This window comes from Cetorhinus maximus, chromosome 12, assembly GCF_964194155.1.
Source record: "Cetorhinus maximus chromosome 12, sCetMax3.hap1.1, whole genome shotgun sequence".
Lineage (NCBI taxonomy): Eukaryota > Metazoa > Chordata > Chondrichthyes > Lamniformes > Cetorhinidae > Cetorhinus > Cetorhinus maximus.
In genome coordinates this window covers 93,343,373-93,355,668 of record NC_135890.1, presented here as the reverse complement: position 1 = coordinate 93,355,668, position 12,296 = coordinate 93,343,373, and the positions used below count along the sequence as shown (strand labels likewise).

At 41.4% G+C, this 12,296-nt stretch overlaps 1 protein-coding gene across 2 annotated transcripts in view; it reads right to left on the bottom strand.

The window, feature by feature from the left end:
• LOC144687692 (transmembrane protein 132C-like) overlaps positions 1 to 12,296 on the bottom strand; it is a 1,088,236-nt gene that overhangs the window by 202,726 nt on the left and 873,214 nt on the right. For both annotated transcript variants that reach the window (XM_078554107.1, XM_078554108.1), the window contains one exon: positions 4,413 to 4,556. In XM_078554107.1, coding sequence (XP_078410233.1) covers positions 4,413 to 4,556 — 144 coding nt within the window. The remainder of the gene's footprint in view (positions 1 to 4,412; positions 4,557 to 12,296) is intronic.

The window sequence follows — 12,296 nt, the reverse complement described above, 5'->3', positions numbered from 1 at the left end:
CTAAAGTGCAAATTCTGGCTATTACTCTACTCTCTTCCCTAAACTAAAAACTGCACTAATCTTCTCTTGACATCCAAAAATTGAACAGAAAAGAAACTCAGTTTCCATTTTAAATGTTGACTTTCTGTCAGCACATAAGCTGAACTGTGAAATAGCCACTTTAGGCTGCCTGAACACACATCACATTCACAGATTCTAGGCATAACTGTGTGCATGTTAATTTCTGATACATTTAAATTCTATTATACTGTTACCACCTCTTTTTGCCTGCTGAAGAGTAACATTTATGTTCACATTCTGAGCCATATTTGCCAAGTACAGGCTCTGCCGAGATTTCAGGCCTGTTATTACCCACCAAATTCGTACCAACTCCACCTTTCCAAACCATCAGAAAATCAATCTGTGCATGTTTTCAAAGTAACCTTCTAACCTAACTACTTCTTTTGGTTTCAGGGTGGGAAACATAATTCATTTTATTGGTGGTTGGTTATGGGGGTTGTGGATGGGGGGGGGGGGGGTGGTGGGGGGTGGGGGAGGGGGGTGCGTGGGGGTGGGGGGGGGGCGAATAATGGTGAGTGCAGCCTGTTTGAGGATTAGCATTCGGAAATAGAAGACTGTCCAGTTTCACTTCCAGTGCCAGCACCAGTACTCCCAAATCCCAAGAGCGTACAATAATCCCAGCCACACACAAAACAACCACGCCTGAGCATGCATCATCTTGCTACTCCCCAGACCATCAGTCTGCATTGCATTTGAGTGAGACTGCCAAATGGCAGGTACTTCTGATACTATCCAAGCTCATTTCACACTTGAACCTCACATCCAGTGGAGAGAAGGGAGTTTCATCCTGTCAATCTGCATCAGGTTCAAGCCCAAATCCTCTAGAAAAAAAGGCTAACGTCTGGTCTCCTGGCATAGAAATTTAGGCTGGGTTTTATTTTAAAGAGGAGCTCTAGAATAAACTACTTCCCTTTAATAAAGAGAACAATCGCTTCGCAACCAGCTGCAAAACAAAATTTGATTCATGTGGAGTGTAAAACTGAGTTTCAAAGTGAATGTTTTTCTAATTAAGAGCAGCTATTGAACACTGAGATCATTAGTAGGCTTTTAGTCACCAGATCACAATGTAGCACTACTTACTACTGCCTGATATTACAGGAAAATCTATTTCTATGTGTTTCAAGTCTTTCTTTTTCAACAGAGGGAACAATAATCATTAACACACATACTTCTGTTTCTGTTAAATCACTGGCAAAAGCTTGTTTTCTGAAATTTCCTAACCAAAAGAAGTTGATATTAATTTTCTTGTTCCTCAATGCATTTAAGTAAATACTACTACATAACGATGAAGGGTTAAAAACAAATTTCCCCCAAAGCAAATCATTCACTATGAGCTGAATTTTACCAGCCCTTTGGTAATTTGTTGGGAGATGGGAAGGCTTCCAAAATAGTGCAGTAAGGCACCGGGGTAGGGAGTGCCTCAAGTCTTCCCGCCGCCATGCAAATTTGTCAGGGGCAGGAAAGTTGGCAGATCAGTCATCACCCACTGAGTGGCTGATTAAACCACGTAAATGGCCAATGAATAGCCACTCCCACTTCCATGGGCATTTCGCCCACTTTGGGAGAGCCAGCTGCTGAGTTGGGAGCCATCCAGTGAAATCTGTCTGCCTCCCAGCGGACTCTACCGGGTGGAAGGTAACCAATCTTTAGAGGCATTCCATGATCTACAGAGAGCGGACCCCACAGCAATGGCTGCCCCCACAACCACGGTGCTGCCTGCACTCAGTGACCTCCCCCGTCCCCAATCACCAGCGCCTGCCAAGCCCCAGCTGCCCCCAAGCCCAGTTACCAGTCTCCAAGGATGTCTCCGCCATTGATGCACCCTCGCCCTGCAGCTGCAGCTGCAGCTTCAGCAGTGACCACTGCTAATCATGGCGCCACTGAGCTGCCAACGTTGTGATTCGGCTGACAGCACTTGGTCCTCCTTAATAGGGATGGCAGTTCAGCAGCTGTCACCTCCTGCTTTCGGCCCTCAAGGCAGGGCCTCTGCCTCAGAAAAATTCCAACCTATTTGTTTCCTCAACTCCCAAACTGCTCAAAAGTAATTGGGAATGGTTTTTTGCATAGTCAAGAAGACTCCGCAGACCTTTCGAAACAGTAGGCAAGAGCCAGATGCAGTACTCCCGCCTCCATTTCCAATAAATCAAATTGTTGCTGGTAGAGGGAAAGGAACAGGACATGACTCACACAGGAGGGATGCCCAAACTAAGCATGGGTACTTTGAACTCAGTGTTTGAGTTCAAACAGACCCAATTGGGCTGTTGCATGGTCCTTAACTCTTAGTTTGGGAGTCACAAATTTACAGAGTAGAAGTATATGCTCTTGAAGGGCAGATAAGGTCTGTTTAACTGCCATTATTTGAAGATTTTTAAAAGTCCCCACTCTTTAAACTGTGATAAAAACTTGCTGCAGCTGTCAATGGCTGTTAAAAAAAAAGCTTCTCCTGAACCGCTTTGATTAACAAGCCAGCTGGCATAGCATCTGTTTAAGCAGTTTCAGTAGGGTGATTTGTTGACATTTCCCTAGGGTCTATTCATTATGAATGCTTGGATAAGTTTCAAAAGCTACATTATCTCAACAAGTGGGCTCTGAGTTCACAGTTTGATTGACAGCTTAAAGGGGCTATTAAAAGATTAGGAGTATGTATAAAGGTTTGTGTTTATAAGAGATTAACCACTTGAGGAGATTTAAAAGTTTTAATTCTTTCATCAATGGGAGTTTTCTCACTAGCAAGTTTGTATAGTGAGAGCTGTTCTAGATTTTTAGAACTTTTTTTCATCTCCACATAGTTCCTAAGATCTGCCCATGGTGGATGCTGGGTGAGTTGGCATTGAGTTGGCATGGGGGAGTATGAGAGTCCATGAGGGGTAGGTGGGTGAGGGGTGTGAGCTAGAGGGCCTAAAATTGTCTAAAACAACTGGGGCCAAATCCTAGAGAACCAAGGTGGACCATCCAGCCAGCCTCTCCTTGGTATTTGCCCACCCCCATGTCCTCCTACTATTTGCTTCTGGGATTGGTGGACCCAAATTCATCCCGCAACAAACCCTGGAGTGGAAGTCGCAAGTTTTGGTATACTTTTCATGGAGGCAGGTCTGGTGAGTCGGGAAATTTTCCAACTCAAGTTACCCGTCTGGGTAACCAAAATCCAGTCCTTGGTGTTTGGAACTAGAGTTTGGGCAGTCATTGTGTGTATTAAGCATAAGTGTTTTGGGGGGTTAAGTGTGTCTTACATTATTAATCTTCCAGAAAACCCTTTTCAGCCAGGAGCACAAAGTGCACGTTCGTAAATCATTCCTCATTGTGGATAAGCAGTTAAGCTGGATGCTAAAGGGCTTCTTATGTGGTCCAACTATTTATAATTTGGTGGTGTGGTGGGAGGAAGGGGGAGGGCTCAGTGATTAACTATCATCTGCAAAAGTTTGCTTTGAGATACAAACTGTCATTGCCTTAAGTCAGCTCATTTGTTGAAGTCCCCATAAATTGACAAAAACACTTAACTATTGAGGGTGAAATTCCATGGGACTCTCCTGCTCTCAGTGGAAGACCTATGGAAAACCTGTGAAATTTCAGCCCTTAATTTTTTTCTAAATTCTGAAGTGGGATAATAAATATGAGTTTAATGCTGAGTTTAACTGAGCCATCACTCAATGAACCAAAACAGTGACACTCCTTCTGCAGATTTTTTTTTAAAAGTTGTGCTTTCAACCTTTCCCTTTCCAAGCGCTTCGGTGCCAGGTACAGTCCACAGCTGGAGTTACAGGTGAGTGGCCAGCTTCCAAGCTTCCTCCACTGCTCCAGCTGTCAGAGATGCAGGAGAGTGGTTTCATGGATGTTTCACTCCCTATCAGGGTAGTGCCGTCTTTACACAGTGCTGCCATATGTGCCACGGGAGCTTAATGCACAAGGACTCTTTCCCAAGTCTGTGATCTCCAAATTGCTGGTGTTCTAATGTCCTGCACCACTTGGCCAAATCAAACCAGTAAATTTCTAGATAATTTTTAAATAGCTACAGGCTACATAACACGCTGAACAGAAAACCTCAAACAGCATTGCAAGCACTGGTGTTGACTTTAAAACATGTCAAAATGATTTGCAATATTCAAAATAATATGACTAAAAATGCCTTCAAAGCTATGCTATGCAAACCTGACTGCTGAAATACACACCAAAGATTTCCTGTCACTTGAAATTAGGACACAAGGAGAGACATCTCATTCTGATTCTTCCCCAACCCAGTGATTAATTGTATTTACATCAAGATCGCACAAAAGGGGACAAAGGTGTAGACTGCATTCTGCACTGTTATATTATCAGAACTGAACAGGAGAATCATGGGAGCTCCTTCACCATACCTTCAACACATTTTGATCTGATGATTTACATGCCACAAACTCAGACACATCCGTCACAGTGCTGTCGTCTTCCACCACAATGACTTTCACAGGAACTGCTACCGTTTTGCCAGTTAGAATTGCAGTATTGAGGATTTCAGTGTTCTGCAAATAAAAGAGTTAATACCATTAGGGAAACGTAATGTTGAAAGTATTATTTCAATAACATCAGTTGATCTACTGAACTGAATAGTCAAATATTGACTTGTTAGGCAGCATTAATGTGTGTTCGGAGGACCCTTTTCTACACTCAACACAAAGGGAAATGCTAACAGCACACTCCCTGTTGCTGTTATCACAATGGCTTGCACAGCACAATATGTGCCACGCAGTTACACAATGCACACGTAAGCTACCTGCATGCTGCAAGACTACACTTATAAAAAAGTGGCTATTCGCCTGAGCACATGCATTGAACAACTGGAATGCTGTTCACATGCTGCAGCTGCAGTATGGGTCCTTGCCATATTTAAATTATTTTCAGGCCTTTAATGAGCCTCATGTACAACCGGTGTGAAGCCTCCCCCAGTGCCATGGGTACCTGTTGATCATATGGTTGGCTACTGTGGCCACAGGCTTCCATGACGAGGCAGCATCTGAAGTGCAGCAGTGCTATAGCAATTCTATTATAGATCGCTTAAGAGTCATGATGGAATTCTTGTGTATCAAAATTTACTTTAAATGAACTGAAAATTGACTCATGTAGAAGGCATCATGTTTCCATGGTAATTCGGAGTTGCATGCCAGTAAAGTAGCAGATGGCTCAGTTTAAGGTTGCGTACTGGTAATTATCCTTATTAAACTATTTTATGCCTTGTTCCCCCCGGCCCCTGCCTTACCCCTTTCTCTCTTGGAAGCTTGATTGAGACACATGTTGGGATCCACTTCCATTAGTTCCAGCAACCCTCTGACCACCTTATCCTATTAACTGTTCTTCTGTGACCTTGGACTGTGAGTGTTAACAGACTATTCAAACACAGGTCAGCCGGTCCTATTCTCATCCTGACAGCCACACATGTCAACTTACAGCAGGAGTCACGGATAGTCATTAGGAGTGGAAACCCTCTCTTTCCTAAGTATGCCAAGGACAACGGTGGTACTCCCACCTCTGCCCTGGGCATTGTTAACCAGCACTGCTAAAACACAAACTTCCTCAACTTGCACAGTGTATGTTAAAACTATTTAAAATCAATTTAAAATCAATAAATTAAACTGCTGTGTATTTATACAATAAGTATAAGAAGTATCTTCTTGTGCTATCCTCCCTGCTATGGAATGCGGGAGCAAATCTCTAGGTCACTTCAATCCACATTGAAGTGCCTCCGAGAATCATTAAAACATTATATTGTGCAGTAATACTGCTCTTGTTGATTTTCAATATGAACCACCAAGGGAAGTCCCACTAAGTGTTTTTATGTTGTATGCAAGTGCATGAGAAAGTTAGGGCACATACTAATCATTTTCTTATTCAACATTATACTAAATTGTAGCCTTATGCTTTGACCTTTAAGGACTCATTTGCTCAGCTGGAGCCCCTGATATTGTAACTACATCTCACTAATGAAGGGGAAAAAAAACAGATTCTTTCATTTGCTCAGTAATTTGTTTTATTTGGAAGCTCATTAACAGCTCCAGCACTTCACCCTAGAGAGTCAACAACAATATTGTTGCTAGAAATACAATCAAATTAAAAGTGAACATGAAGGCAAGTGTAATCAATGACATTAATGCAAAAAAGCACCCCAAGCCTTGTAAGGGTAAGAGCAGTGTTTCCAAAACTGACACACCCTGGATGGAAATACACATTGCATCATCAGGGTTACAGTGTTCTAGCAACATGTTTGACTTGAACCCCTGTCTAACAATACATTGGATCACTGAATAAATCCATTCAGGTTATTGATGTTTTAACCAATCAATTACTATAATTACACTAAAAGAAAGAACTTGCATTGGAATTGTGCCTTTCACGATGTCAGGACATAACAAAGCCAATAAAGTGTCCTTGAAGTATTGCCTAATACAAGGAAATGCAGAAGCTAATCTAAGCATAGCAGGATCCCATAAACAAAACTGAGGTAAATTACCAATTAATTGGCTTCAGCAATGCTGGTTGTGGGATAAATATTGGCCAGCACACTAGGAGAACTCCACTGCTCTCCTTCAATGGGATTTTTTACATCCAAAGGAGAGGGCAGATGGGGCCTTGAATAAAACTCTCATTCAAAAGACGACACCTCCACAGTACAGCACTTCCTCAGTACTGCACCAAAGGGTCAGCCTAGATTGTTTGGTTTTAAATCCAAAACCATCTGACTCAGAGACAGAAGTGCTACCACTGAACCAAAGCTGACAGTTTACACCAACATTATAACATCATTTAATGACATAGCCAGTTAGATTAGTCCATGTTTAGAAATCAGATTAATGCTCAGTAAAGGCATTCACGCCACTTATTTGTTGTTTTTCTTTAATTTTTTGTTGTGATCCCCATTCACCTGTTTCTTCTACGCCTCTGCACTGCTTAGGGGTAATTGCAAGCCCCTCTCCACTATGAAATATAGGAGGAGGGTTAAATCAGTAAATATGTGAAACCCAATCCGATGTCATTGCAGCCTCTTCCATTTTAACCATGGTGGGTTTGGCTGCATCTAAGTACCACCTCAGAAGCGAGACAGGTCCGTGATTATAATAGTTCAATGAGGGTTCGATTCCTCAGATTTTGGCAGCAGTTTAAATTTAACACTGGCCTGCTGGGTTTCCCAGGGCTCAGAAAACCTGGCAGTCCCAGGGAGGCAGCCGCAACACGTAATCGCTGCTTTTATGTGGATCGGGGGAGAGATGTGCTTCCCCTGCCCCCTTGCAACAAGAGTAATAAGAATTGAGCAATATAAAAATAAGACCAATTGGATGAAAACTTAGTTAATAATGGTTGTAAAGGTGAATAGTCTCAAAATGGATTTTGGGCATCAAATGTTCACAGTACCAATGAGGATGAGCAGCATCAACCATGGTTCGGTAATTCAACTCTGGCTGTTAAATTAGAGGATTGTGGTTTTCAACACAACGGGCACATAATCCAAACTGATACTTCAGTGAAACATTGAGGGAATGTTGCACCTTTTGGATAGGGGCATGAAATCAAGGCCCCATCTGCCCCCTCAAACGGATGTAAAAAATCCTGCTGCTCTATTCAAAGGAGAACAGGTGAGTTGTCCCAGTATCTTGGCCAACATTTACCCTCAACCAACATCACTAAGAACAAAACAAATCATCAGGTCATTTAGTTCATGGCTGTCCACAACTTGGCTGCTGCCTTTCCCTACATTTCAACAGTGATTACACTTCAGAAGTGCTTCACTGTGGTAAAGCACTTTAGGATATCTTAAGATTGTGAAAGGAAATATAAATGCAAGTCCTCTTATTTTGAAGAATCTGTTGTTGACAATGGAACTGTTGCAAAAGAAATTCACCTCTAGCTTGAAGGTACTGTATTATGGGCAGTGCAGTAAGCTTTTGCTCCGTATTTCATCAATGGTGTACCTTGTCCAGGACTGTCCCAAGTATGAAATCGTCATTCAACACTGCCATCTCGTGACTACTCTCTACCTGGCGCACACGCACGCATACACACACACACACACACAAACACAATCACACTAAAATGTCAAGTGTTTATTCTATAGCCATGTGCAAATATGCAAAACACGAACATGCTTATTCTGAGGGCATGGGTAAAATCTCTAAAGTTGATAGCCTTAAAAGGCACTTAATGCCTTTGTAATAAATTGCATGACTGCTATTTTAACAGGGGCATTAACTTATTTAAAATAAATGGATTAATGCCTTTATTAAATAAAATAGCAGAAAAGGTATTGTCATACAAACATAATAAGCTTTTGAACATGGATATCATGGAACAATTTCTAGACTGATAAATTTTAACAACCCTCCTGGCTTTGATTTAACAGAAATGTTTTAACCACCATTAAAAAAAAAAACAGCTTTTAAAAGGAGGTAGTCAAAGGTGTTAAGACAATATTGCAATGAAAAGCCTGAACCCCTATTGGCTTTTTAATTATTCAAGAAAGAATTACTACAGGTATTGCATTAAACCCAGTAGAACTGTAGAGATGACTTATTCAGTTACATGCTATTAACATTTTGACTGAATCCCACATTAATTATTTTATGGCAGTGGTGCTTGAGACTCTGCAGCAGTGGTTATACCTCAATAATTTTCTAGAACACCTTCACTTCAACATGTGATTAATTGAATCCACAAGACAAAACTATACAAGTCCATACTGAGGAATGAAATTTCTCATTTTACTATTGATGTAGAACATTGAATCAAATGGAGTTCAGGATTTTTGGGATTAATATTCTTTCAGGAAATTGATTAGCTCTCAATCATTGAGAGGACTCTTCTGCACAAGGGTTCTCAGGTTTTACAGTGAGTTATGTTATATAACACTTAAAAATTTTATTGGTACATTGCAGAAGTGTGTCAGAAAAATTCATAGATTCTCAATTTCATCAGTACTTTTTTGCTGAATCGAACTTAAGTATAATGGTTACCAAAATCAGAATTTGGACACTACAGTTACATTAATCTGGCCTCATTTTAAAGTAAAGGTTTATTTTAATTGTTTCTATTATTATTTTATATTATTAAGAATGGTAGAGTGGCATATATTTCATGTCTTTTATGTCACACTCAGGTATCATTCACTAGTATCATACATTTTGATTGGGTAACGTAAAACAACAATGCATTAGAACTGAGCAGCTGATAAAAGTATAAACAAGAAGTAAGGAAAGTAGGACTCAAGAGCCCAGCCAAATCTGAATGGTGAATCAGGAGAACCTACCACTAAAAGAAAGAAGAAGACAATCATTCAAAATACTTATTGAAAGTTGTCCCTCCACGGTTTCTTCCAGCAGGCTACAGGCTCAAAATAAGACTTCCAGTGAAATAAAAACATTTTTAAATTATATGGTTAAGCTTAATAATGCTCTGGGGACCCGGGTTCGAATCCCATCACGGCGAAATGGTGAAATTTGAATTCAATAAAAATCTGGAATTAAAAGTCTGATGATGACCATGAAACCATTGTTGATTGTTGTAAAAAAAAAACCATCTGGTTCACTCTTGCCCTTTAGGGAAAGAAATCTGCCGTCCTTACCTGGTCAGGCCTGCATGTGTCTCCAGACCCACAGGAATGTGGTTGACTCTTAAATGCCCTCTGAACAAAGGCCATTAGGGATGGGCAATAAATGCTGACCTAGGCCCATATTCTATGAACAAATAAAAGGAAATGTATTTGAGCACCTTTCCCATTGTTTCCACTTGGAGAACTCAGCCTCTCTCAAAATGTCCAATATTAATTTAATATGTTTTCCAAAGCTTTCACTCTTTCAGCGGTGCTTATAATTTTTAGAATGCCGCAGACTTATGATACACAGCATGCCAAGTTTCTCAGGATGCATCAATGTTATTTTTCCAGTGCCACTGGAATATGTTCCCTTAAAGCAGTGTTACAATGTATAGGTTTCATTGTTTTGCAAATGACATCAAAAAAACTGACGACTGATCTTTAGAAGATTTTTGCAAGTCAAGCTTGACTTTTACATCAGAAATGAAGTCAAGAACTGAGAGTAAAAAGAGTGATTATACCGATAGCAATTACATGCATTGATATAGCATTCCTCATCTGTAAGATGCCTCAGGGCACTTTATAGCAAGGAGGAAACTAACACAATAGAGAGGAGAAAAGGGAAAATTAAGATGGGGAAACAAAAGGTATGGCTGAAGAGTGAGGTTTTGAGAAACAAGGAAGGAAAAGGGAAGGCATAGGGAACCGAGCAGAGAATTCCAGAGTAGGAGCATAGTAGCTGATTGAGCAATAGCAACAGAAGAGCAGAGGGAATGAGGGATAAGGAGAAATTTGGTACAATATTGGAAAAGCAGGGACTGTCACAACAGTGGATTACAGCCCCAAATTACTTATGGGCATATTGCACTTTTAAAGAAGACGTGTATTTTCTTTTTAAGACATGCAAGCCAAAGCTGACTGAGAATGAAAAATAACCACTTTCTGGAAAATTCCTATGTGGATTATACTTGACCGACTAGTCCAGAGGGAACATGGAATGTCACGCCTAAAAAGGTGTCAAGACCTACTTCAGACAGAGACACTTGAAAGGAAGAGATGAAATGCAAAAGGCTAAACTTTAATCTCCTGTGGTTGCGGAGAAAATGGAGGCTGACTACCACATCTCAGAAACCACCTCCTGTTGAGTTATATCTCAGAATGTGGAATTGATCTGAGTTGAAAGAAAACAGACTCTGGGCGAAAGACATGTTTGTTTTTTTCCCTTCGAGGAATACACAATGAAATCGGTTAATAAGCTAGCTGCAGACCTGAAAGGGGTGTCCTGGTGTTCTAGTTCTGGTGTGCTAGTGTGTGCTAGTGAGAGTCACAGCAGAAGAAGATTGACCAGGCACCCATTTGCAGCTTGCAGGCAAAGGCTTTTTTTTTCTCTCTCTGTTGCTTGAGGCAAGTCAGCAAAGCCACAATCAAAATAGAAATAGGACAATTTATTCAGCCAACCTGCAGAGACAAGTGTCTCCAAACCAACTGCTAAACTGCCAAAATCAGCTCTACTGGAATCACCCAATGTAAAGGCCACAACGTTTCACCATCTACATCTCACAGACAACCCAAAGGCTGCTTGTATATCTTTTTAAACTTGTATTTGGACTCAGCTTCTCATTTCTGATCTGTGTATACGTTGAATTCTTCTTATTTTTTCTTGGGATTTTAGTAACCAATAAATTTACTCTTTCTTTGACTCAAGAAAACCTGGGGCAAAATTATCCCCCCAATCGGTGGGGGGGGGAATGCAGGGGCGGGCGGCCCTCCGAACGGCACCCCTGATCCAATGAGTTGGGACATGGACATAGCGTTAATTAAAAGTGTCTGCTAATTTTTAAATTCAGCAATGAAACCTCATCCCACCTGTGGATGAGGTTTCTTACTTTTTCAGGTGGCCGCCAGCGCTCCCGACCTGTCCGCCAACCTTACGGTTGGACGGGCAGGTCCACTAATGAGCTTAATTGATTCCTGAGTGGCCTCAATAGGCTGTTGACAGGTTGGCGGGCGCACAGCTGACTCGACTGCGCCCCTGCCTACCTGAAAATGCAAATGACGCAGAATGACATCGGGACTTCCGCCCAACGTCATTTCGCATCATTTTACGCGTCGACGAGCAGGCCCGAAATACATTTCGACTGGGAAAAGGTATCCACGGGGGAAGGGATCCTTTTTAAATTAACCTTGTTGCGACAACTGAGGTTGTTGAATAAGGAAGGGGAGACAACTCATTCCTCCTCAACAAAATTGGGGTCCTGTTGGGGAAGTTAACAAAGTGAGGGGCCTGATCCGGGTCCCGGTCATAACAGGGACATATAGTTAGGGATGAAAGACAAAAGGAGGTCATGAATTAGTGTTGTATGAGACAATGGGGAGATTTTAAAACAATGATGAACTCTGAAATAGGCTGCTGGGCTACAGCACACCAGTGGCGTTTGGAGGGGAGGGGGGATGGAAACTTGGAACTTAGTGCAGGTAAAGAAGCAGGCTAAAGCATTTTGGATTAATTGTAGCTGGTTGAGGTTTGAGATGGAAAGTCAGAAAAATGAAGAGGTTAGAGAAACCAAACCTTATAAGTGATGGAGACATGGAGTAGGATTTCACCAGTGGAAAGGGAATGATAGAATTGTAGGCAGGCAATATTGGGAAGAAAGCAGTTTTAGCAACAGAATGAATATCGAGGAAG